General features: G+C 43.1%; 2 protein-coding genes across 17 annotated transcripts in view; one reads left to right on the top strand and one right to left on the bottom strand.

Annotated features, from left to right (window-relative positions):
* Nucleotides 1-21,569, bottom strand: part of THRB (thyroid hormone receptor beta) — a 384,269-nt gene extending 362,700 nt beyond the window's left edge. For 4 of the 13 annotated variants that reach the window (XM_060638545.3, XM_078432408.2, XM_060638535.3 and 1 more), the window contains exon 1: nucleotides 19,807-20,225. The gene's annotated coding sequence lies outside the window, so the exon portion shown is untranslated. The other 9 variants (XM_078432406.2, XM_060638544.3, XM_060638550.3 and 6 more) reach the window with 6 other exon arrangements.
* Nucleotides 17,077-22,045, top strand: LOC144612793 (uncharacterized). 4 transcript variants are annotated; one of them, XM_078432409.2, is made up of 3 exons: nucleotides 20,395-20,608; nucleotides 21,605-21,725; nucleotides 21,925-22,045. In XM_078432409.2, exons 1-3 carry the CDS (start codon nucleotides 20,395-20,397, stop codon nucleotides 22,043-22,045), a joined length of 456 nt encoding a protein of 151 aa, XP_078288535.2. The 4 variants fall into 4 exon arrangements, 1 of the variants encoding a protein (XP_078288535.2); XR_013549888.2 differs by lacking the exons at nucleotides 20,395-20,608; nucleotides 21,925-22,045 and adding an exon at nucleotides 17,077-19,620 and having other exon boundaries at nucleotides 21,605-21,713; XR_013549889.2 differs by lacking the exons at nucleotides 20,395-20,608; nucleotides 21,925-22,045 and adding an exon at nucleotides 17,077-19,620 and having other exon boundaries at nucleotides 21,562-21,652.
* The last annotated feature ends 4,893 nt before the right edge of the window (nucleotides 22,046-26,938 follow it).

A 26,938-nucleotide genomic window follows, 5' to 3' on the forward strand; every position in this document is an offset into this window, starting at 1 on the left:
TTTGAATATATATATGTTTTTCTCAAAAGCTGTATATACTAGCAAAAGGATTAGTTTTGGAAGAAAAAAATCAGGATAGTTTAAGAAACTAGGCAAAATCATATACTTTAACACTTACATCTGAAAGTGAGAGAATACTAGTTATCTCACCTTTTATAGCATGTAAAGTTATTGAAAAATCTCCCCCAAACATGAGCCAAAGCATAAGAGACTGTTAAAAACTGAGAACAAACTGAGGGTTGATGGGGGGTGGGAGGGAGGGGAGGGTGGATGATGGGTATTGAGGAGGGCACCTTTTGGGATGAGCACTGGGTGTTGTATGGAAACCAATTTGACAATAAATTTCAATATTAAAAAAAAAAAATCTCCCCCAAACACATTCTCGAAGAATATGGACACCACCAATTTGTTTTAATTTTAATAAAGCAGAGATTCTATACAGCTCACGTCCTTATTACAGCATAATGAAAACATGTTCACTGTTCCTTAAAAGCATATTTGAAATAATTTTAATAAAATGTTGCTTAATAGCTCACTTGAGTGTTTCTAAGTAAACACTCAAGTAAGCCTTCATCTCATCAAAATCAGAGGCTCCACAGAGGGGGAAAGCTCAGAAAGGGCTCTTAGGTTCACCCAGCTGCCGCTCTCACAGGGCAAAGGCACTTTGAAAGACAACTCATTGTGTGCACAGGGCAAAGGCACTTTGAAAGACAACTCATTGTGTGGCACAGATCTTGCCTGCGAAAAGCACTTCCCTGTAACTGTGTCTCATCCTGGCATTAGCACCCTCCTTCACAAAGTGCCTTGGTTTCACCCCTGAGGACTGGTTCTTTCCCACACGTGGTGAAATCTGACTCTCCACGTCTCTGCCTCAGCTACACACAGACCTGTGCTTGAAGAGTGACAAGGCTTTCCTGCCTTCTACAAGGTGTTATCTTCCGAAGGATTAACGCTACAAATTTAGACAAGAACACCTTTGCAAGTTTCACCGTCTAAATTTCTTTCAGGGGCGCCTGGGTGGCTCAGTCGGTTGAGCGCCTGACTTGGGCTCAGGTCATGATCTCGTGGTCTGTGAGTTCGAGCCCTGCGTCAGCCAGGCCCTGTGCTGACAGCTCTGAGGAGCCTGGAGCCTGCTTCAGGTGGATTTTGTGTCTCCCTCTCTCTCTGCCCCTCCCCGACTCATGCTCTGTCTGTCTCTCTCTCTCAAAAAGAAATAAACAGGGGTGCCTGGGTGGCTCAGTCGGTTGGGCGACCGACTTCGGCTCAGGTCATGATCTTGCGGTCCGTGAGTTCGAGCCCCGCATCGGGCTGTGTGCTGAGAGCTCAGAGCCTGGAGCCTGTTTCAGATTCTGTGTCTCCCTCTCTCTCTGACTTTCCCCCATTCATGCTCTGTCTCTCTCTGTGTCTAAAATGAATAAACGTTAAAAAAAAATTAATTAAAAAAAAAAAAGAAAGAAACATTAAAAAAACTTTTTTAAATAAATTTCTTTTACACCGATTTTGCTCTGTGGATTTTGAAAAGTCAAGTTTTCATTTTAATGTATTATTTCCACTTGCCACCTTCAATCAAAGAGACTGGAACAAAAAGTGAAAACGAAAAATTGACTTTTCAAAATCTGCAAAGTTAGGGTGCCTGGGTGGCTTAGTTGGTTAAGCATCTGACTCTTGGTTTCGGCTCAGGTCATGACCTCACAGTTTGTGAGTTTGAGCCCCACACTGGGCTTTGCACTGACAATGTGGAGCCTGCTTGGGACTTTCTCTCTCCTTCTCTCTCTCAAAATAAATAAACTCAAAATAATTTTTGAAAAAATCCGCAAAACTAAATGAATGTTGAAGAAATGTGAATGATTAAATTTCCAAATAATGTTTTTGTGGGTTTGTACTATTTATGTTTCTGAAGATATTATCACTTAAAGCTGCACTGCCACTTTTGGGGCACCCTGGATCTCCCATAACTTGGAGAATTTCTCCTGGCTTCCAAATTATTATTCCCTTCAAGCTAACCTATGTGCTTTCATCAGCCTACAGTTGAATTTTCTTGACTTAAAATGTGCTTTTTCAAGATTTTGAGACATTCTCTGATAGGGCATTGTTTTCTGAAATTGAGTGAAAAATTAAAGTTCTTACTGTCATTAACCTGCAGTTCAGAAAATTTTCACATACATAAATGCTATGTGAACATTTTTACTTATTCAGGAATCTGAATGAGAGAATGAAATCTCATAATCTTAGCTGAGAGAAAAGGGGCAAATCTCATCAAATGTGTATTACTGAACTTTTTTAAAACACTGAGCAATAGGGGTGCCTAGGTGGCTCAGTAAATTAAGTGTCCGATTCTTCATTTTGGCTCAGGTCATGATTTCATGGTTCATGGGACTGAGCCCCACATCAGCCTCTGTGCTGGCTCACGGCTCTGAGCCTGTTTGGGATTCTCTCTTTCTCTCTCTCTCTGACCCTGCCTCACTTGCTTGTGTGGGTGCCAGGCACATTCACACCCCCCACACCCCCCCCGCCAAATAAATAAATGAAACCTTAAAAAAAAACCCACTAATCAATATATATAAAGAGACATATTAATTCTTTATAAGTGTTTTTCAGGATTCTTTTTTTTTTTTTAACTGTACCCAGCCAGCATTCCACTTTGTAATCATGACCAAGGGCATACATAATAAAAGTGTGTGTCAAAAAAAAAAAAAAAAAAAAAAGTGTGTGTCTGTGTGTGTATATTTGCATTTTTTACCGAAACCAATGTTTCATGAACATGTGATATACTCTAATACTTTCTACTCTAGACTTTTTTTACTTAAAATCCTTGTTGACTGTGACTCACTAGGTTGACTCAAGGCCACTAATGTGGTGAAAACCAAGCTTCAAAAGCAATAAATTAGGTATAATGGGCTTAATCCATACACGCCAGGGCTACGGCATTAACTCTTTCATACCTTTGGATTCTGCACATTTTTACCTAATGAGAAGTAGAAGGTGGATATGGAACCAAAGCCAGTCTCCAAGTCCTAGTGCACAGGAACCTCCTGGGGGACCTTGTTGAAATGCGGATTCTGGTTTGTCAGGTTTGGGGCTGGAGGCCGCACACTCCCTCAGAGAACTGAGGGAGCAGAAGTCAGTGTGAGGGGACTGAGAGCACCCGCAGGGCACAACCACCCCCTTACAGCTGACGCTGCCAAAACGACATGTGCTGGTGCCCGGGGCACCCTCAGCATTTCCACAGGCCGCAGGCAGCACGCTCAATGCGGCCAAGCTGGACGTCCTTCAGCGGATCTCCCGGTGACATCAGAGCCTCCATACCCTCTCCTCCTTCCTTTCTCCGTAACCAACGCCCAGCCCAAAAGGCTGGGGCCCTGCAACCCTGTGTCCAACGGCTTGGAAGCCCTTTTTAGGGAAGGGAGTGCCGAAAAATGCGGACAACTGTTAGATGAGGTAAAGCAGGAAAAGCAGAAGAGATTCTGGCACACCGAAGTGTGAAAGATTTACTAACATTTCACTTCAGGAACTCGCTAAACTGTGAAACCCGCTCGTCCAGGTGCAGTGTGCTCATAAAATACTTCTGAATGGGACAGAAATAAATTCTATAGTTCAGGGCGTCATGTCCTAAGCCTGAACCACATAGTTAGACTTCCCAAGCTAGGAAACACTGAGCCAGTAACTGCAACTTTTCCTGGTACAATACTGGTTTTCTGTGCCTCCAGCTTCTAGAATTTAGGGTGCACATGTGTTGATAAAATAAAAACACTCGTTTAGATGAGACTGCCTTTTGGGTTGTCACTTTTGGTATCTATCCGAAGGGATCAGGGAACGTGTTGCTCACACTGTACCCAGCTCTGTACCTGACACATATTTGGTGCTGGATGAACGTTTGCTAAAAGAATGAATGAATGGACCTAATTTTAAACATAATATGTTACATCTTACTATATACTTTGTTCGCTGATTTGCCATTAGCGTTTTCTTTACTGAATTGAGCAGGAGCCTTGAAAAAGCAGGTGGAAACGAAAAGTGGTATCTTCCAAATTGCAATCGTCTACGGTGCCAAGTGGGCAGAAGAGAAAGGAGGGGAGAAAAAAGAGAGAGACCAGGACAGTGATTCCTTTTTTTGTTTTTTGTTTTTTTTTTTTTTTTTTTGAGAGAGAGAGAGCATGCGCAAAAGCGAAAGCTGGGGAGATTGGCAGAAGGAGAGGGAGAGAGAGAGAGAGAGAGAGAGAGAGAGAGACAGAATCTTAAGCAGGCTCCACGCTCCGTGCAGAGTCCATCGCAGGGCTGGATCCCACAACCCATCATGATCTGAGCCAAAATCAAGAGTTGGACACTTAACGGACTGAGCCACCCAGGCGCCCCTAGGGCAGTGATTCTTGATTCCTGGTTAGAGGAGGGCATGGGTGAGAGATGGAGCAGGAGGTGTATGAGAGTCAACTGGGAAAAATGTCCACATTTCCCGGATTTGGGAATGCCTCTCCCAACCCCTCCCTTTATGACTAGGATCGTAATAAATGGGTATCTATAATTGATGAGGACCTTGGGGGAGAGGGGGATTAAGATTTGGAACTAAGGTCTAAGGAAGTGGTTTTCAAGGGGGACAGTTATGTCTCCCAGAGGGCAACTGGCAATGTCTGGAGACATTTTTGATGGTCACAACTCGAGAGTGGATGCTAATGGCATTGAGTGGGTAGAGATCAGGGATGCTGCTAAACATTCTACCATGCACAGGGCAGCTCCCCAAAACGAAGAATTATCTGCCCCAAAATGTGAGTAGTACCCAGGTTGAGAAATCCCGCTCTGGGGGAAAACGGCATGGTACAGACAGGAACATAAAACTATCAGGAGAGAGAATGTACTCACCAGGACCCCTAGGCTAACTCAGGTGAAGAAGAAGTTCTTAGAGAGAATGAAGACAGTGTGGGAAAGAGATGATGGGGCCGAGCAAAAGGGTGGGAAATCTGGCTGTGCCTCCTGTTTCAATGGATCCTTCTCTAGTCAATCCTAGACCAACTGATGGTGCGGTCTGCTCCACTGCTCCCGCTAAAGGCAGTTTGCACGCACCTCTTGAGAACAAAGCAGAGTCCAAAGGAGACCAGCGATCCTTGGGTGGAAATGGGGACATAGGTTGCCCGGCCTGGTAATATGCAGTGATGAAAACAGCTGAAGTGCAGTAGAGGCTGCTGCCACCCTAACCCTATACCCATGGGCACCACCTCAGGGCCCACCAGCTTGTCTTCTGACCGCCAAAACCTGCATTCCTTTGCCTTGAGGCGTGCTCTTGGCTGTCCGAGTGGCTAGTTCTTAAACACCAGGGCATCAATCGCCTCTGGAGGGAGTCCTCAACTAATGCCTGAAAGGTTCTGGCGAATTAATACACTCTAGCCTGCATCTTGGGTGGGGTACCTATGAGACACACGTTCCACACTGTCTCCCAGAGTTCGCCAACGTGACTAAGCTTCAGGTGTCCACAGTGGTAACTGGTTTGATAACACGACCTGTTGGCTGCTATCTCTGCCCTGTCTGACTTACCCATCTCCAGTGGGTGTTTTCTTGATCTTCCCCCTAAAATAATGTGCACTTGAATTTTCATCTTAGGGCCTGCTTTTGGGGACAGAACTCCTATGGCAAGTGTGTTGAAGGAATATTGGGCTGGCAGCCACCCCGGTCCTCAGGTTCCTCTGATATAAGAGCTCTCCGAGTCCTCTGTTTTAGAGGGACCGATGTTTCCATCCTTAAGGTCCTGAGCAAAGAATCAGAGCTGTGGGCTCTGGTCCCACTTCTTTGAGACCATCAGAAACACGACTTTAGGCACATTCCTTTCTCTCTCATTGACAGAATAAGCAAAACCACATCTTTTGCTTAAGGAGGGCAGGAAATGCAAACATAATCCCTATTAGTTTCAAAGGCCCCTAAAGTCAAACTCCTGCAAGAACTCAGCTAAGTAACAAAACTTAACTCCGAGAAGGGGGTCTCCCTCTAGTGCTGGGAAGAGGCAAAGATGAAGAGCTGCCACCGCCATGGTTCAAATGAAACTTTAATGAATTACCGGTGGGGATTTACAACCACAATATAGCAAAAATGAAGCAGTTATTTCAAAACCCTGCTACACAAAGAAGAGGACTGAATTGTAACCCCCCTCAGGGCAATGTTAAATCATTTATCCTCCATGTAATGGGAATTCTGAGACACTAAGATCTTAAGCAGAAAAAGTCCACAGACAAGCTAGGTGTTGTGAAAGATGCCGCGGAAGCAACATGCCCAAGGGTCATATCTCTGAATGTTTTCCCTGCAGAAACTTGAACCTATCACCGAAGGAAGTCCTTGCTGTTATACAAGTTGAGGAAGCAGGCCTTCAAGCTTGGGGTCTATTTACAGTAAGCCATTTTTAAGGATGGACGTTCCTTTACAAATCCCCAGAAGTTACTCTTCTTAGGTTGTAGGTTTTTGCTGGGTTTCGTCTTTGCAGAGAACATCTACTTTGGGGCCCTGATTTTTGGTCAACTTGGTTGAGGAGATGGGAAGATCTTCTATCTCAGTTCTTATGTGTGGATAGTTTTTTTGTTTTGTTTTGTTTGTTTGTTTTGTTGTTGTTTTTTTAAGGGAAAAGAACAGCAGAACTTTTCCCTGTTAGACAACCTACTCCCTTATTTATAATGCAGGACAGCAGGGCCTTGTAAGTGTATATTCTGGTTCATCTGAGGACACACGGTTGTTCATTTTAAAATTAGATTCATCCTGATTATATGAAAACAGCCTACGTGTGATTGGTCAAAACAGCAGGAAAGCATTACTCAGCACCTACTTTCTGGGCCTACGTTCTAGACTCCACTAAACTTGTAAAACACCCAGTCCCTGCCCTCTTGGAACTTGAAATCTAGCAAAGAAATATCTATTTCACTGACCAATATGAGGTTTGGACATTGGACAGTGAAGAAATATATATATAGTAAGTGACTAACCATGTAATATTACAAAGGGACAAAGGGATGAGAAGAATTGTCATTGAAGCGGCATGTTTCATCAGGGCAGGGTTAAAGCAAATTTGGATCTCAATCTTAATTAATCAGGGCAGGATTTTGGGAGTTCCTTGAATGAAGGACATTGGGAAGCTGGGTTAAAACAGAAGCAGGGAAAAATATATTATGGATTTTAAGTGAAGAAATTTGAATGTGGACAGTAGAAAAGTATTAGAATAAGAGAGAGGAGTGCCTGCTATGAAAAAAAGGAAGAGAGGTAATCAGCTTAGGCATCATATTCAATACACATGGGAGAGTAAAATGTGTGTTCAAGAGGCTGCAGTCCCAGACAGTTAACTGAACATCTATTATTCGTATTTTCTTCAAATCCTGAGGGTTCGCTAAATTCAACAATTAACCATCAAACATATCTCTTGAGATTGAAAAATGCTAGGTCACCTATAAAAAGAAGACCATTACCGATAAACACATCATAAAACTAAACGAAGAATGACTAATGATGCAAAATGATTATGGAAATTCGTATGTTAACTCCTGGGTCTCTCTCTTTGATTTCTTGTCTTTTGGGGGAGAAATCTCTCTATCTCCAGGGTGCAGGTTTACTTCAAGACAATTGATTTTACTATTTCTGCAATAATAAAATGATAACAAAAATTGTTTTCTATGTTTTGAGCACTCACCAGGCACTAGGTCCAGGCTAAGCAGTGAATAATCATTATGTCACATAATCTCCTCCACAATGCTGTGATGTAAGCACCAGTATTCTTCCTATTGCACAGATGGACGACTGAAGCTCAAAGCAGTTAAGAAACTTGCAGGAGAGACCATAGGCTAGGAAAGGGCAAAACCAGACATCGAACTCAACACCTATATGCACATCCGGCACCCCACATCCTGATCTCTCTTGCCAATGCCTCAGCTCTCAACCAGTCCAGGACCCAGGACCCCCAGCTTTTCCCTCTGCAGACACACTTAGCCAATAAGGGTAATGGCAGGGGTGGGTGTCTCTCCTCCCTGATCTGTGACAGGACTTTAAAATAAGACATTAATGGCACCCACACTGTGAGTTACCCTGAGCCCCAAAGACCCCAGTGATGGGCCAGTAACAAGTTAGGGGTTATTCAGATAATCATCTCCTCCCTATTCTGGAATATCAAGAATTAATTAGCTGGATTCTGTACCTGAGAGGAATTTATCAGGATTAACTTCTTAATATTGCAAAATTTAATCTTCAAGAGGTTTGCAAAATACTTCACAAAAATTGGCTTGTGAAGTTGAAGACAACCCCACCTACGCTAATATAAAGGAATACAATTATTTCTTTTTTCTTTTACATGTTCTCAGCATACTTATCACTGGTTGGCGTTATTTCTTAATAATCCAAAATGTATGTGTGCTTTGCATTTCCTTCTTAAAATACGACATTTTAATAATAATTAAATAATAAGGTTTTCAGAAAGGTAAAATATGCATAGGTGGAAGGAAAAGGCTTCTTTGTTCTTTTCACTTACCTCACTTTTATTATTCATGTCCCTCTTACATTTCCTTCATGGGAGGCACTTCTATAGAACACACTGAATATTTGATAAAGCACATTTATACTTTGGGAAGAAAACAAGCAAACACCCTTTTTGCTAAAAAAAAAAAAAAAAAGAGGGTTCCCTATTGCAGTAAGAAATGATAAATAGGATAAATATTAGGAAAATTGGTATTTTTATCCAAGATATTATGTAATGAGTCATTTATTTAAACAGTCTGAAGTTCTGTAAGAAGATACCAGGGAAATGGCTTCAATACCTCTGTCAACACATCAACAATCAGCACTGGCCTCTGCTCTCTGATAGCTCTACTCTAAATTTTAGTTTCCTTTAAAAAAATCGGTACTATCAGGATTGATTGGCAAAGTCCCAATACTATGTGCATAGAATGACCCACATAGATTAAGGAAATAAAAATGATGCTCAAAGACTAAAAGGAAAATTCAGGTCTAGCAAGATTAAAGATGACCCCATACGAATAAGGAGGAAGCGAGGAAAGAGAATTAGGTCAGACAGGATAGTGGTACTGCACCAAAAAATAGAAATGGGTTACCTCACAGCCGTGAAGATGTTTTCATCGCTTGCCAATGCCTCCAAAAGCAGCGAGACAGTGATGTGATGAAGGCCACATAAGAATTAAAAAACAGGGTAGCACAGTATGGAAAAGACAGCTCCCTGACCACCAAATAATTCTTCTTCTTTCCCAGGGAATAGAGTCATCACTGGAAAGCTGCCACAGGGACTGTTTCCCATCCCGCTTCATTTAGGTGGGGACGTATGATTTGTGATTTATGATTTGTTTTCACCAGTGGAATTTTAGCAAAATGGTTTTGTGTCACTTTCAAGCCTGTGTGCTTCTCTACTCTCTCATTGCCTCCCTGTGGTCCGATGGAATGAAGCCAGGATCTTGGTAGCCATGAGTAGAAGATGAAGGACCCCAAGACTAAAGGCACTTGGGACTCCCTTGAATGGCTACGGAGCATAGCCACCAACCAGTCAGGGACAGCAGTTTTCAACTTCACATGACTGAAAAATAAACAGTGTTTTAGCCACTGTGTATTCTTCATTTCAAAGCGTAATGTTTTCCTAACCAATCTATGTGGCAAGAAAAATAAAGTGTCTCACTTGAAATACTGCATATAACTTATTTTTGCATGGAATTTGGTAAAATCACACACTCCTAAGGCTATAGTCATACTGCCCAATTACAAATGGCTATTGAGCACTTGAGATGTGACTAGTCAAAGTTGAGATGTGCTGTGAGTATAAAACACACACCAGATATTGAAGATTTCATGCAAAAAGTAAACATCTCATTGATATTTTTATATGGATTACAAGTTAATAATATTGTGAATATACTGGGTGAAATAAAGTATGTTATTGAAATTGAACTCACTGGTTGCTTTTTACTCATTTATCATGTGGTTACGGTAAAATTTCAAACTACATATGTGGCTCATGTTATATTTCTACTGTACTCCTGCTGGGCTACCAGGCAGGGGCTAGCAAATTATAACCCACCTTCTGTTTCTGTACATAAAGTTATTGCACACAGCCATGATCATTTATTTACCTATTATCTATGGCTGCTTTCACACTACAGCAGCAGAGTCGAGTAGTCTCATTGGAGATTGTACATCTTGAAAAAGCTTAAAATACTATATGGTCTATTATAGAAAATGTTTGCCAACTTCTGAGCTAAGGATAACTTTGAGATTGTCTAATTTATCTAGATAAATTTACTGTTTTATGACTATGGAAATTAAAGCTCAGATAAATCAAGAGACTTATCCAAAAATTTTTTACTCTCAATTTGGTGATATTGCCATAATGTCTCATTCATTCACTCATTCATTAATTCATCTTCTCCATACATTTCAATTTTGATCATTAAATAAAATCGCTATCAGTCAGAAAATCAAACTTAATACTCAATAATGAATCTCAACACACCAATGTCAATGATAATTCAATGTAGTTGTTCAGAAGTATGTTTCTGTCTGACTAGGAACTGTAGACATATGTATACAATAGCAGAAAAACCCTTGAGTAATATTCAGCTATGAATAGGCTGTGAGATGGTCTTTAAGCTTTATTTGAAAACATTCTACAGAGAATCTATCATGTAATCTGCTTTCAAATTAAACTTGAAATTCTCCCAAATGTAAAGCCATCTTGCTAAAAATATTCATTATTGGAATTAACTTAGAAGAATTTTGCCACATCTTGGAGAAAGTGAAATCTGTTCCCAAAGACATCACGGCAACATGTAACTGCCTTGGTTCCGGCAGCCATCATCTCTCGGTGGATTATTCAGAGAGTCCCTAACTGGGCTTATCGTTTTCAGTCTCACTCCCACTCAAGATCTATCCCAAATAACTCTGCTAAAATAAAAATCTGACTTGCTGAACATTTAATTTCTTCATGCTATTAAGAAAAAGTCCATCTTCCTTACTGTGGCCAGGAAAGTCTTCACCATGTGACTCCTACCTGTTCCAACAGCTTCATTTATTGTCCTCTGATATTCAAAGGATTGGGCTCCATGCAATTTCCCAAAGGTTTCATACTTTTACCCCGCTTCATACATCGGTATATGGTGTTCTTGCTGCCTGGAACTCACCGCACGCCCGACTCTGGGTTCCCACTCCACAGTGTACTTGCTCCATCACATAACTTATCAATATCGTAACTGCCTGTTGAGGTATTAATTCTACTGCTGCTACAATATCTAATATTTAGGAACACTTAACTGTGGGGCCAAACGCTACATGATTCCATTTAATGAAGAAACTGAGCACATGCAACAAAGCCAGGTGAAGCTAGGCTATGAAACCACACATTCCCACTCCTCAGCTCTCATTCTTAACTCTATACCAGTGGTTTGCAGTAGGGATGAGTTTGCCTCCCACAAGACATTTGGCAATATCTGGAGACATTTTTGATTGCTGCAATTGGAGCATGGGTGGGGCGGGGGGAGGGCTACTGGTATGTAGCGGATAGGGGCCAGTGATGCTGATAAACACAGGGCAGCTCTCCACAGCAAAGAATTATCTGGCCCCAAATGCCAATAGTTGAGGTGGGGAAACACTGTTAGAGACCAAATTAATTTCTGTAGATTGCACCAAGAGTCTCTGAGCATCTCTACAGCAAGGATTTTCAAATGGGGGCACCTGGGTGGCTCAGTGGGTTAGGCACCTGACATCAGCTCAGGTCATGATCTCACAGTTCATGAGTTCAAGCCCCACATCGGGCTCTGTGCTGACAGTTTAGAGCCTGGAACCTGCTTCAGATTCTGTGTTTCCCTCTCTCTCTCTCTCTGTCTCTGCCCCTCCCCTGCTCATACTCTCTTTCTCTCTGTCAAGAATAAATAAACATTAAAAAAAATTAAATGTTCACCATGGTGTCTTGGCACCTACCATAGAGTCTGGCACCCAGCAGATGTCCAGTGCATATATGAGATGATGGATGGTGGGAGGTGGGATAGAGGAATGAATCATATATGGATTCATGGATTGTGGGAGGTGGGATAGAGGTATGAATGCAGAGATAGAAAGATGGAGGGATGGAAGGATGGACACAGTCAGGATAAAAAAATAAGTTTACTCGGGGCACCCAGCTGACTTAGTAGAGCACATGACTCATGATCTTAGGGTTGTGAGTTCAAGCCCCGTGGTGGGTGTGGTGCCTACTTTAAAATAATAAGTTTACTCATTTTAAGGCTTGGTTTTTGTGACAACCTCAATAAGGATAACTAAACATATATTCTTAGTTAGCAGTAAATGAATGCATGTAGAGTTCATTCTAGAGAATGCCTTCACCTTAACAACACCTTATGTTAATGAAGCTACAGAGGACAGATCAAATTAATAAGCCAAAAGCCTAGGAGGCTTTTTTTACAGAGTCCTCAGAGGGACAAGGTGTTTTTCAAAGCCCTTCTAACTACTACACTACAGGACAAATTGATATATTCATCATCCACATAGGCCATAACTGAAATTGTTTTTAAAAAGATTTTTCTGTGTAAGGTTTCCATGGTTCCTTTTTTTTAAAATTAAAGGACAAATAATACAAGAATATACAACATTATACTTCCCCTTATTGTAGCTACATTTCAGATATAAACACATTATTCTAGATCTCTATCTAAATGCTAGAATTGGAGCAGAAATTATGGTGGAGCTTAGGTGACATTCAAAAAGGTAAACAAAAACACACATGGCAAAAAGAAGCCATTCTCTGGCTTATGTAAATCAGCACATCCAGATCTCAGGAATAAAGTCAAGAAAAGATACGTTTTATGATTATAATACTTTAAAAGTAATATCAATTTAGCATAATTTTTATATCATTGCAAAAGACTTCAGCAATGGCAACATTAGTCAGTGTTGAATACAAACTCATAAGCCTTTTTTTGTGTGAAAAACATCAAGTTTCTGCTGTGGGATTGATACTGCTCCTAGGAATCAGAACTTATTACAAAATGTAGTCAGCGGTTAAAACAAATGAGACTAATTTTTTTAAGTGTAGTGCTATGAACTGCTCCTCACCACCTCTTGCACTACACTTTAGCCATTTGCGTTTTTACACACACACACACACACACACACACACACACACACACACACACAGAGAGAGAGAGAGAGAGAGAGAGAGAGAGAGAGAGAGAGAAAATGGTGACCAAATAAGTTTTGTTACCTGCTCTCCCTCTTGGAGATTCATAATGCACACAATCATAAACACAGTCTCTGAAAAATTCTTGTGTTAAGATGTTAAACTCAGGATTTCCCAAACATAATTGATCACGGAGTAACATAAATAAACAGTAAACAAGTAAACAGTAAAATAATATGAGGATCTGCCGAAATACTCAGGAGTATGGAGAAGGACTAAAAGTCGATGACAGGGTTTTTAGCTTGGGACATCTGCGTGACGGTGGCATTTCTCACCATGGTTTGGAAGCTAGGCATGGGAAGTACAGTTGGAGCCAGAGACAAGCGCTGCCTTTTTAACTATATATAAGAACGCGAGACACGCTTGTCACAGAGGCAGAGTCTCCATGCACAGACATGCCAGTTGCTGAGACATTTATGCACACTGGGAGTGAAATTTGAAAAAGTTGACCACCCCCAGGAACATCATGATCGTTACCATCAGTCATTGTTTTTTGAGCACCTTTTCTGTACAAGCATTGTTGAAATCTGAGAAAACAGAGACTTTCCCCTCTTAAGACTCTGAGGGGAAAGGGGGGAAAAGCATATCCGAATCATCCTGAGAACCACTGAACAACGTGCATCACAACAGTCAGAATATTCAATGGGTTCCTGAAAGTCACGATCATGCATTGTGCCACTAAAACCATGACTATCCTCTCCACTCTTCTCATCACAAACATTCCTGAACCTCCAGAAGAGTCACAAAAGTGTATTTCCCAAATTAAGAAGAAGACATACCTGCTGTCAGTTTGCATTCTTTTGTCCAAACTTTTGCTTTAATCGGCTTAACACTCACGAAATTCTGAATATTTTTTATCACAGAAGAGAAACCATGATCCACGAGGCCTCTCGTCTGGAACTAAGAAGTTGAATGAGTAATTCAGTTCAGATCAATCCTTTCCTAGCCATTACATGTTACGCTCACTCAGCACACGCACCTGTATACGTATGTTATTTTACATGGTGTTATACTGCTGTATACACACTATATATTATAATATATGTGTTGTATGCACAGATATGTAAATGTATATGATAGAGTGTCTATCATGATGGAAAGGCTACAGTAAACTTCTGGGGACACAGAGTTAAGGATCCTGGGTCCTAATACCAGGCTCTCCTAACTTGCCATTTGGAAGAGATATCTAAGCTCACAGGAGAGCTCAGTTTCTCACTCAATAAAAATAGTACTGCACAAGAAGACCTGCCAGCACATAAACTCTCCAAAGTCCCTTGAAATTAGGACAGTATGGACCGGACAACATGAGCACCATTCTAGCTGTCAGCTGGCCAGATGGCTGAGAGAAGCATATGGAAATACATTACTTGTGACTCGGTGGCTTGGATATTTCCCCCCTCCCCAACTTACTTGAACATCATAATTGGCTAACGAGTTGGGGAAATTAAGGCGAAGAGTGAACATCCTTAATCAGAGACTCACTGACCTAAATAGATTCAACCTCACACTGCTTGGATACCAAGAGAACCCTGGCTGAATCCCACTGCAATATACACTAATACACACAGGCTGTAGAAACCACAAAACAATTGCCTCCTCAGATTAAAAAAATAACTTTATTTCATCTAGGGGGCCATATGAGAGAGCCCAATAAGCATATCCATTCTATCACAGCAGATACCATTTCACAATCCCTTTGTATTAATATATGCATATCGTCTTATAGGTCACTAGGATGCATGCTGACTAGTGGAACCAGGCACAAATTTTTGTAGACTGAATGGGAAATCAAATCAAATAGTCAAAATGGCTTTATTTATTTTTATTTTTTAAATGTTTTTTAATGTTTATTTATTTTTGAGACAGAGAGAGAGAGAGCTCGTGCACATGAGCACGAGCAGGGGAGAGGCAGAGAGAGAGAGAGAGAGAGAGAGAGAGAGAGAGAGAGAGAGAATCCGAAGCAGGCTCTGCGCTGTCAATGCAAAGCCTCATATGGGGCTTGAACTCAACGAACTGCAAGATATGACCTGAGCCGAAATCAGATGCTCAACCCACTGAGCCATCCAGGCACCCCATCAAATAGTGAAAATGACTTTAAATAATGCAAGAGGTTAATTTGCCATCCATTGCTCAACCAGTTCAGACACTGGCACAAGCCCTACTAGCTGTGGTATAGATATCTAATGCAATTCAGGCAGCAAACATTCAGTTTGGGCAAAACTAAGTCAAAAGATGACACTTAATACCAATAACAGACGAGAAGGAGAAGCACCACCCCTTTACCTATTCCCATTCAGTTTTCCAACAAGTATTTCCCTGTGCCCAGGTGTCAAAGTCTTTGCTAAGTGCTGGGGAGGCCAGCATGAATAAACCCATAGCCCTTCATCACACTTTAAAGGGGGAGACAGAAATGGAAACAAAACCCAAACTGCCCTGCAAGGTGATAAGAGCTATACAGACTGAAGCAGACAGTATCAAGACCACCTGTTCAGAAGGTTCATGGCTATCAGGTCATTTTCAAGTACCTGGCTGTCCTGTCCTCTCAGATTGCTCTAGTCAAAAGCCTGGCTGAGACACTGGATATTTGAGAAAGTCGGCCTAAAGAACATGTTAACCATTCATTCCTCTAGGTTTTCTGAGCTCTATTTTTGCACTGGGGACAATCGCCAGAATCTCCACGGCTGAACCACAGTAGCTCAGGCTCCCAAAGATAAACTCCCACTGGGTTACTTTTCATCATTTTGTCTTCTGCATTTTTTATTCTCATAAAAGGCACGACCATATAAAGAACTTTACTTCGCATTCTGTAGAATTGAAGTTCAAGTACTGGCCATTATATGATTTGATATTTCATGGAAGTATATACTAGGTGCCAGGCACCATAGTAAGCCCTCTAGAAATGTTATATGATGTATCTGTACAACTTCAATGCATATCTGCCACCTCCAGGCCCCCTTTTTCCTGTTAACTTGGCTACCGAGAAGCTTAGAGCTAAATTAAATAAAGCAGTAAGCACTTAGGATTTCAGTTTAATGATCTTTACTCCTGTAGAAAATTTTGATCTTTCTTCCCCTACCATTTTCACAAGTCTTATCACTTTGTGGGATTTTTGCTATGCATTTATGCAGACACATTTCTGAAAGCCCATACTCTATAAACAAAAACACATTACCATAATTACCCATTGTCGTTTCCTTTTTGTCTCAGTTGTCAAAAGAGTTTCCATGAATAGCTAATTTGGAGATGACCCTTTGGGTATCACACCTGGGTCACTTGAAAACTCAGATAATGCAATACTTCGCACAATCATCTGGTTCAGAATCTGTTTATGAAAGTGTGAAAGGAGGTAAAGGGGGAAAGTTAAATGACTTCACTTACAACACAGCGTAACCAAACGTCCAAATTTGGAAATTTGGTTATTTCCAAATCTACCCCCAAGGGCGATTTCAATCTTGTATTGTATCCTGACAGTCCCATTTTGCCCCTTCCCCAGGAACTGCTACTTGTGGAGACCAGCTTACACCACAACACGCCCTTGGTCCCCTTAGGGCTGCCAAGGCCAGAGGCACTGCCAGAACCTGCTGAGTGAGAAGGCACTGCTATCATCCAGTGATGTCGGTTCCCTGGAATTTCACTCTTAGCACTGACAATGCCTCTGGAACTCATAAAGATTCTGCTGATACCCAGAGAGTTGAAGGTCAGTGTCTTCAGGGAATCTGGGTAACCTGTTAAGGCAAACTGCTGAGGATTTGCATGTACTCAAGGCAAATGCCCCCAGGAAGAACTTGCAGAAATAATCCTCTGCAATGTCACTATATAGAATAGAATGGGGCTAGCTTTCATCTCAAAAAAAAAAAAAAAAAAAAAAAAAAAAGGTGGGGGGAAAGAGAGATAAAGATGGAACCATATATTCATGGCAAACACATATACGCAGGCACAAGTCTTGACATACCCAGTTGGTACCCACTCAGGTTGCTTAGTCACATATTTTTAGGAAGACAGTGTTTGGGTGCAACCATTGCTTTATTTAGCCAAGATTTATCCAGCTCCTACTGCGTGCCAAGCACTGTTTAAGACGCAGGAGAATCAAGAGTTAATGAGGCAGTCAAGACTCTTTTCTCCTGGACTCTACATTCTAGACGGGTATTCAACAAGTACCAAATGAAATGACAATTCAGATTGCAAAGAAGACCAAGCAATGGGGGGGTTGGGGAAGAAACTAAAAACAGTATGATGGTTCTGAGAAAGAATGAGTCAAGTGGTCACAGAAGGGCTTTTTAAGAAGTTGACACATAATCTTACACTAGAATGACAAAAAGGAGTTCAAGAAACCAATCGCCTCACTTGGATTTCTACCAAAAGGATAAGCTTGCTAAAACAAACACACAAACAAACAAACACCAAACTTGCAATCCCACGGGTGGCTCCACACATGCCATGCTTCAAACAACTTCAAAAATTCCAGGAAAGGATAGGAATCCACAACTCTCTCTTCTCTTAAGGAAATTTTAAGAAATTACCTTTTCCCAAAAGATGTTAGATTAAAAGGCAGTTGTCTTAATTCATCACTAAGACAGAATAAAGAGGCTAAAAGGAGAGAGATGGAATGCTTATTCCTCTTATAAAGCCAGTTAGTCTATAAAACAACATTCCAATGTCAATAAAATTATGCCTTTGCATTATAATGCCAACAGGAATTGCTTCATTAAAAAAATAGTTCAATAGCTATATTTAGTAGAACTTACTCTCACTAAAAAAGAAAAGCAAATCATATCTACTACCAGATGGTCCCACTTCCAATATATATATAACTTTGAAATTCATTAAAAATAAGATTTTGACAGTATCCATTCAACGTGTACAAATAATAAATGATTGTTCACCCATGTCTTCCCATATATTACCTTCAAAAAATCACTGACTATTGAATTTCTGTTAGACTCGATTAAAACCCTTAGCCAACTGGCGTGAAAACTCCTAAAAATATCCACGGCTCAGAATACTTTTCATCAAAACACCTTTTTCTTTAATGTTTCCTAGTCTCTGACTAGTTTCAGAATAAGAAAGGTAAGCAGAAGTGAATTAGGGAGCAGATCAGTCACCAGTGAATATTCAGAATGAATCATGGAATATGTGAACTAAAATGCAATTTTTATTACTTTGTAATCTAGCACATGCTATATATTATTACAATGTAAATAGGCAGCATAAACTAGAACAAGGCCAAATAATGTAAAGATATTGCTCAACAGGTCTACGGGATCCAATGCTTTTACCATTATAAAAATTGCTGGGCTCTGTCATCAATACACCATCCAAGGAAGGCTTAGTTTTTGAACTCCAAAACTGGTCTTTAAAACTGCATCTCACTAGCATCTAAGACCAGTAACAGGCTACAAGGAAGACTTTGTTTCAAATTTATTTACTGATGAGTAGGCACAGTGTTTCAATCTTCACAAAATCTGAACGTGTGTGGAGACGGGAGGGCGGAGAGTGTTCAACTTGTTTGTTCAGGTTCACTCTTTTTCTTTGCTTCGGCTTAGGAATTGTTATGCTTCTAGACTCTTTTTGTAAAATTTCCCATTTGGGGACAAGTATACACTTAACCTTTAATAAATTAAAAAAACAACAACGACAACAACATCCTATGTGCCCTCCCCTCCAACAAATCAGAAGGCTTAAGAATTAGCACTAATAATCCTACAATGGTCATTGGGAAATCCTCCTCCAAAATGACAACTGCAGCTAAGAAGGACGCGATCTACTAGGGTTAAAAAACAAAAAAACAAAAACCAAAAAACAACTCCCCCAAATGAGTCCTCCTCGGAAGGGGGCTGGAGGCCCGGGGGAGGAGAGCGCAGCTGGCACAACTCCTGGTTACCAGAACCAACTCGAGGCGACCCAGAGGAAGATGCTGCGTCAAAAGAAGAGCGAGGCGAAGAAGCGCGCGACCCAGCAGGGAGGCGAAATCGCCACCGAGTCCCCGAGGAGGCGGGGAGAAGCCAAGCCGCCAGGCACCGGCCACGGCGCACGCCAACATTCAAGATTATTCTCCCTTCCAAACCCCGGAGTTCCGGAGCAGGAGAAAAAGGGGGATGGGGGGCACCCACAGTCCCTTTAAACCGCCTCCCCGCTCCCCGCCCCCCCCCCCCCCCGGTGTCTGCCAACCTTTTCCGAACCCCCGTGTCACAGAACTTCCTCATCATGGAAACTTCCACTCGGTTCGGCGCTAAGGATGCCAAACTCCATTTCACAAGGAGCCTGTCAACAGCTGGGCTTGGGGGTTTGAGGAACAGAGCGGCTGCGATTGGAGGGGGCCCCCAGACACCCTGCTCCGCCACTGCCCACGCTGGGGCTCCCCGACTGCCGCCGCGCGGTGCCGGAGCACGAGGGGCACCTCCTCCCGGACCCGGGGTGCAGAAGCCCCGCGGAGGCAGGTAACACGGCGGCTGACACCCTCCACCCACGCCCGCCCGCGCGCCCGGCTTCGCCGCCCGCACCCCTCAGGCTCCCGCGACACCCCCGCCGCCAGCCGGCCCACCCTTCTGGACAGTCGGAACTGCCGCCCCCTCCCCCCCTCCCCCCCACGCCCCCGCCTCCGCGCGGTCCTCTCGCCAAATTACCAGTGCCCTCCAGACGGTTGGGTTGAGCGCCCCTGCCCGGGGAAGGCAGCCTGCGGGCGCTTGCCCCGAGCCCGGGGAACAGAAGGTCTCCTTTCCAAGCGCACTCACATTATTCATGCAAAGTTAATCCCCGCCGCGTCACGGCCGCCCGCCCGAGGATGTGCGCCTTCCTTGGCCAAGCCCCGCAGTCTCCACCCTCCTCCGCCCCCTCCTCCCGGCGGCGGGGTCCCGGGGAGCGCCGGCGACGGGACGTCGCGCGAGTCCTGCAAAATGTCAACTCCTTGGGCGAAGAGAGGCGGCCGCCGCCAGGGCCGCGCCGGCCCTCCCCGGCCACTCCACTTTTATAGGCGTAGGAAGCGAGTGTGGTCCGGGCACCGGAGTCCCCGCCTCTCCGGGCCCCCCTCGCACCCGGCCCGCCCCGGCCCGCTCCCGGGGCACTGCCTTACTCCGGGCCCGGGGCGCCCGCGCCGCGCCGCGTCCGCGAACCGGTGACCTGGTTTCCCCTCCAACCCTCGCGGCGGTCCTACTCGCGCGGCGGCGGCGGCCAAGAGCAAGCAAACCCGGCTCCGCCAGGGGCGCAGCGAGGAAATGGCCTCCCAGACGCTCGCGCCGCCGCCGCCGCCGCCGCCGCCGCCGCCGCCGCCGCCGCCCAGGGGCCGCCAGGATGGCACCCGACGCCCCCCGCCGGGCTCCGGGGGGGGGGGCGCTCAGAAGTGTCCGCCGCTGGGCGCTCGCGGACCCCTACCCCGCAGCCCACGCGCGCACCGCCCCAGGCCGGCCGCCTCCGCACCTGCCTCCCCAGGTTCGGGCGCTCCCTCTCCTCCCAGTCCCGGCCGTGCCCTCCTCCCAGGGTGCCCTTCCCAGGGTGGCGATGTTGCGGCGGTTTAGGCGGCCGCGCGTCCACCCACCCGGCGGCTTGCGCACCGAGGTTCGGGTTTGGACGTCATTCCTCTGGTAGGCGAAGAGGAAGAAACGGGGGACGAGTGACAAGGAGGCGGGGGGACCTTCCAGAAGCACGGGCTTTTCTCTGCCCCGAAGGACCAGTGTGACCCCTGCCAGCGCGCTCCTCTCCCTTTTTTCCAAACCACTTGTGGCGCGTGTCCGGCGGACAGAGCGCTCTGGCTCCTCCTGGGGCCTCCCACGGGCCGGGCTGTCTGGAGTTCCCTTCACATCACCCGGCCCCCGCCTCCCTGCTCCCTCCCCCCCCCCATAATTTGGAAAATACCTGGCCTGCTTTTGAGGGAGACACCCCTTCGCATAATTATGCATATCCTGGGAGATGTGTGCAGAGTTGAGACACTCCACAGGTTCCAGAAGGGCTGCCCTATTAATTTGCCTTGGCCCTGCGTATGTACAAATAAAACCCGGAAGACAAAAATAATGTATACTCTTGCAGCGTTCTGCCCCAGGCAAGTAAGAATTTCTGAACTGCCCCCCATCCTCCACCTCAAGTGTTGAAAGCCCAGGGTTCAGGTTAGGAGAAAATGAAGCGGGCAGCTGCATTCTGGGCTTGAAGAATGCTTGTAAAAATACGGAGTGCCCAAAATGCTAAAATGCAGTCGGTACGAAGGTATACTTGCAGCAAAACTATTCTGACGACAGGGTACAATTATTTTCTTATATTAAAAACAATCCCTACTTCATTACTGAATAAACGTATATATTGAATATACGTTTATTCGTACAACAATGGGATAGAGCTATGACGGTCTGTATCCTCAACTGTCTGAACAACATATAGATGATTTATTGCAGAGCTTTCCAGATTTCCAGCCGGTGACGTGGGATTTAATTCCAGCTTCTTGTGAGCATCCCACGGAAGAGGGCGAGGAGCCACCACTCTGGCTAGCAGCCTTAACAGCCACAACTGTCCAGAAATTCGGGAACTGTTGCCTGCGCCTGGACGCACGGTGTTTCAGGTGCTTCCAGAGAGAAAGTCGCAGACGCCAAGGCTCCCTGGCGAGAGGGAGGGGCCTCCCCGTCAGAATCCACGGACCTTAAATCCCCTCGGTTCTTGGCGATAAATCCTTGCTGTAGTTTATTTTTCACTCGTGATAAGGCTATATACCATAGGCTTTGCAGGTTTTGTAGCTGGATAGAAGTTGTTCTCCCTTGCAGGGAAGTTCCTGGGCTCTGCTCCAGTGCTGCCCCGGGATGTTTTGGTTGCTTTGGAGGAAAGCTGTGGAGTCTGCACCGTTTGTTCCAAATAGGCGGCCCCCTGGTGGCTAACTGTGGGTGAAAAATCAGGCCACTGAGGAAAAAGCTTGGCTTTGACAGGCCACTACAGTTGACAGCCGGGTCTGCGCAGGGGCTATTGAGACATGCGAACGACGTTGTAATGGGGGGGCGGGGGGGGGGGCGGGGCATGATGCGAGTCTTCCTTCACAAAGGTGAATAATAGGCCCTGAAGCCTAATGGGACTTTGAATTTTTTTTTCCTCTTCCTGAGTGTAACTTGCAGCTAGATTCCATCTTAAGAAGGAAAACATCACACGGAGAATGAAGTATAACAAACACTGTTGCTCCCCTTTGTTCAAATGGCTTTGCTTTTCTGATCTCATTTTGCCTGGAAACTTTCGAAATAAAAAGTAAATTACAGCATTAAATAAATAACATGGCATTATTCAAACAATTCATGAGACTATGATTGTAACAATGTTATATGACAATGAGAGAAGGCAATTTTAATGCACCGTTATTGAAACAACATGAATTATGAAGGATTCCATGAATTGGCCCTCTGAGGGCCGACTCCATGATAGCAAACAAGGATTGCTCTTATGTTTCACAAAGGGGCCAATAGAGCAATAGTTTTATGGGGACCTGACCGAAGGCAAAAATGATATTCAAACTTTAGACCATATGGCCCCTGTTCCAGTCTAGCTGATTTGAGAGGGCACATCAAACTGTTTTCACGACCCATGCTCACATGCCAATGACATCCTCATTACCAGGGTCGACAAATTTCAAGTTGCTGCCTTGGTTCAAGGAAGCCATTCATTCATATATTCATTCATTCATTCATCCATCCATCCACCGCTGGGGTAAGAAGATAAATGAAGTGTAAAGTCAACAGAACTGGGATTACACTGAAGCCACTGAGGCCAGTGGTGCAAATACAGGGTCTGAGCCTGTCTTTATTTAAAGTATTGATGTATTGTTCATCATGGATGATTGTTACATTAATTTTTATCTTAAAAATATTACATTAAAACATAGTTTCTCTTTATTACAGTTTTTGATGCCCCTTAAATTTTGCACTCAAGGAAAGTGCCTCACATGCCTCACCCAAGCCCTCATCCTTCTGTGCCTTCAATAATACCAAAGTCTAATCAGAAAAGTAAAATTCAAATAGATTTGCTCAGGGTCAAAGATAATTAATATATGGTAAGGAACTTTAGGTCAGGGAGTTAGAGATGGCAGGGAGTTGTGAGAGGAGGGGAAAAAATCAAGGGAGATGCCACTGGATGAAGTTGAACCAGTCCATCAAGGATGGACTAGATTTTACTACTCTGGGAGTATTGGAGCCAGAGGAAGTGCTATTCCAGGGACTAGGACCACTAATATTCTTTCTTTCATTCAAAAACTCCTTCTCAAGATGGTTGTACAGCCAAATGACTCAGCCCTGGAGATTCTCATTCTGTTTATTGTTAGTTCCTGGAATTTATTTTGCCTATGAGGCCTCATTGATTCTGGTCCATGGCTAGACAGATAAGAATGCCAAGCCTGTCCCTGCCCTTCAGGAAAGACAGACTATTATGGGAGATGACATGTTCAAAATTTACTCTACTTTAAGAGTGCAATGAGAAATATATAAATGTAACTTTCTAGGTGATTGCTGGTGAGGAGGCCGTGGTAGCCCGGGAATTGGTGATGGTGGTGACGGTGGTGAGATAGCACTTCCCACGGAAGATGACCAGGTAGAACTTGTGGGAGAAGTCATAGAGAGGGAAAGACACAGCTGCTACAATATTTGCAAGGCTTAGTACAAAATGAAAATGTGGGTCCCTTTATTCAAAAAGCGGGGGGAAAAAAGCACCATTACAGGTAGGCTATATAAAGCTGTCTCCTTTCTTCCACATTCTCTTCTTGGAATTGTCATGGTATTTTTTATTTGCTATTTAACATCATTCTAAGTACAGAAAATAAGCATTTTAAATTATTAGCACAAATTTCACTGTTCATCTTTATATTATGCCATGGTAGTTTTAAATGCAAATGTAAGAGCATTTAACTCATATGTGAAATCAACCGAATTACACAATTTGTATTTTGTAGCTAGTTCATGTATTTTGTAGTTTGTATATGCATATGTGTTTTTTTCTTATGAGAACAGTGGAAACACAGCACAAACTAGCTCAACTGTTTTTATTTTACTTCTTGATATGTGCCCATTCTGCCAACATTCTATCTGAGACTTACATACCGTTGAGTAAGGAAGAACTCAAAGGAAAAGGAACTATGAGCTGCCCTTTCCTTCCATGTCATCATTTTCAGAGTAAATGGTTAGATAATACAGTGATGTAAAATGAGTAAGAAAGGACATGATAAAGTTTCTTGGTTGTTACTTTCTTTCTACATTCAAAGCAAGAATGGAATGGAATAGAATGGAGTGAGATGGAGTGGAATGGAATGAATGGCCTCTTGGGGTTGTTAGTGCTCCCACTTAGTCATAGATGTAACATGCTTATCTTATACTCCATTTGAGTTTTGCTGACCTCTCACACATTGCAGGGCTGTTGGACTTCTGTGCTCATGGGGCATCAGGTATGTTATATATAAGTGTTGGTTCACAAGATCCAAGTGAATCTGAATCTGAATCCCAAGTGTAATCTGAAACTGGTCCCCAGGGAGAAACCAAAGAAAGAGTCAGGCCATTCCAGGTTGGTAGGTAGTAGATTAATGAGCAAGGGAACTCACATGTAAGACTGGTCTTGGGCAGCTGCAAGATAAGTAGTGTCCACACCCACCTGCCAAATCTTAAATGTTTATATAGAGGCCTTGATGCTATTCAGTCACCTATACCGTCCGGAAGGTCTCAACACCAACCCCTCTCTCAAGGGTGTGTCCTTGGGGTAGCTTCTGGGAACAGGGAAGGCAAGTGGAACCCATATTCCAAGGATAAGGGAGAGGGTGAGGAGACTCTAATTGCCTGGGTCCAGCCCGTAGATCAACAGGTGGTCGCATCCTCTCAGTGACCTCCCCCAACAGTAAGTGGAGCAGCAAAGAACAGCAATGGACATATATATTGTGTGTTTCTCCTCTGTTCATGGACACGAACTATTGTCCCATCAAATGTCACTTACAAAACACAAGTTCAAGGATAAAATCAGTAAGAATTTCAAGATGGTGAAAAGAGCATTAAACTAAGTGCCAGGCTGAAAGCAGGGGGCCCTTCTGAGCGTGGAACCCTGTACAACTGCACAGATTGAATGCCCATGAAGCTGGTCTGGTGAAAATCCACTATTATTCTTTGTCATGGTAGAAGCCTTGGGCATATTGGAGATGCAATAGATGTTCTGGTATGGCTGCTTATGGCAAGAAGTATGTACTATAGCTAATATTTATTACACATGTATTATTTCTAGGCATTGTCCTAAATACTGCACAATTTTAAGAAATCCTGTAAGAACTCTATGACCAGATGGGGAAGCTAAAACATAGGAAGATCAAATAATTTGCTCAAGCTCAGGCCCAGGCATTGGTGGCAGAGGCTGTGCTCTTAACTAGCCCATCAGGCTACCATTATGTAGGAGAGGGACTCATGGGGTAGTCACAAGAGATGGAAAATATGAGCATGTCTGGGAGTCATGGGACATGTCCCTAACTCCTTAAGAAACTGCTATTCACTGGGAGGACCAGAAAAGGCCTGAGTAAAACAAGTATGTCACTAGCTTGAAACTTTAAAAATTACCTAACTACGTTCTCTTTGTTTCCCAGCTGGAGGTAGAAGATTCTGAGTCCTCTGGGCAGGGACTAGTAAGCCACAAGCTAGAAGGAGTCTGAGTCCCTTGATCACCATATGGAAAAGAATGAGAACACTCATTTTCAAATGTTACAGTGATTGAGCAATCAACTTCTGGCATGTTAAGTCATTGAAATGCGCAAGTTTATTTGTTGTGGTAGTTACTGTTATCCCAGTATACCCATCAGCCAAACCAAACTCCACCAAAGGATATTTTTTTTCTTTAAATAGATACAGTTAAATAATAAAATAGGCCTAGGTACATCAACATGGATATATGTTATGGATATAGTTCCATAACAAAAGGCTATGTTAAAAAAAAAAGTTGAGAGCAATAATTTTTAAATTCAAGTGTAATTTATTTACAGTAAAATAGGCAAATCCTAAGCATTTAATTTGATTAATTTTTACATTTTTATACCTATGTGTAATGACCACCCAGAACAAGCTAGACATTTCCAGCAACCTAGAAAGTTTATCTGTACCTCTTCTTTGTCGATAACCACTCCCTTTCTAGAGGTAAATGATATTTTTACTTCTGTCATCATTTATTAGCTTTACCAGCTCTTGAACTTCATATAAATAGAATCACACAGTGTGTTCTCCTTTCTATCTGGTTTCTTTTACTCACTGCTATGTTTTTGAGATAAAGTCACATTATTGTGGGGATTAGAAAGTTGTTCTATTTTTAATTTCTATTTGATATTTAATCATACAAATACACTACAATGTGTCTATTCCTTCTCCAACTAACAGATATTTGGGTTATTTCCAGTTTGGGGCTATTACAAATAAAACAGCTTTGAAAATTCTTAATTCTTTTTGTGGATTCATGCATTCATATCTCCTGGGCATATACTAAGGAGTGGAAGTACTGTTCATATATTATTTCTTAATCATTCTACTAAAGCTCTCTGAGGTACTAGCATAATATGAGAAAGTAGAAGTTGAGCAATTAGCATTTCCGTTCATTCTTACAATTACCCCAAATAAAATATTCAACAACATTATGTGGAGTCTAACTTGAATGAATAAATATTACCCAACATCGTAAGTATGGAAATCTTCAAATCATCCATGTTCAGATCTATGATTGCCTTATGCAGCAATTACGAGCTTTCCTAGCAGCCACAAATTATTTCCTATGAACTAAGCCACAAATGAAAAG

Source organism: Panthera onca, chromosome C2 (assembly GCF_046562875.1).
Source record: "Panthera onca isolate mPanOnc1 chromosome C2, mPanOnc1 haplotype 2, whole genome shotgun sequence".
Lineage (NCBI taxonomy): Eukaryota > Metazoa > Chordata > Mammalia > Carnivora > Felidae > Panthera > Panthera onca.

Excerpts from the sequence above, each read along its gene's own strand:
- LOC144612793 (XM_078432409.2), top strand. The coding sequence starts at position 20,395 with ATGGCCTCCCAGACGCTCGCGCCGCCGCCGCCGCCGCCGCCGCCGCCG. Across the intron at positions 20,609-21,604 it reads CTCCGCACCTGCCTCCCCAG|CTTCTTGTGAGCATCCCACG; the intron begins GTTCGGGCGCTC and ends ATTTAATTCCAG. Across the intron at positions 21,726-21,924 it reads CTGGACGCACGGTGTTTCAG|GGAAGTTCCTGGGCTCTGCT; the intron begins GTGCTTCCAGAG and ends TCTCCCTTGCAG.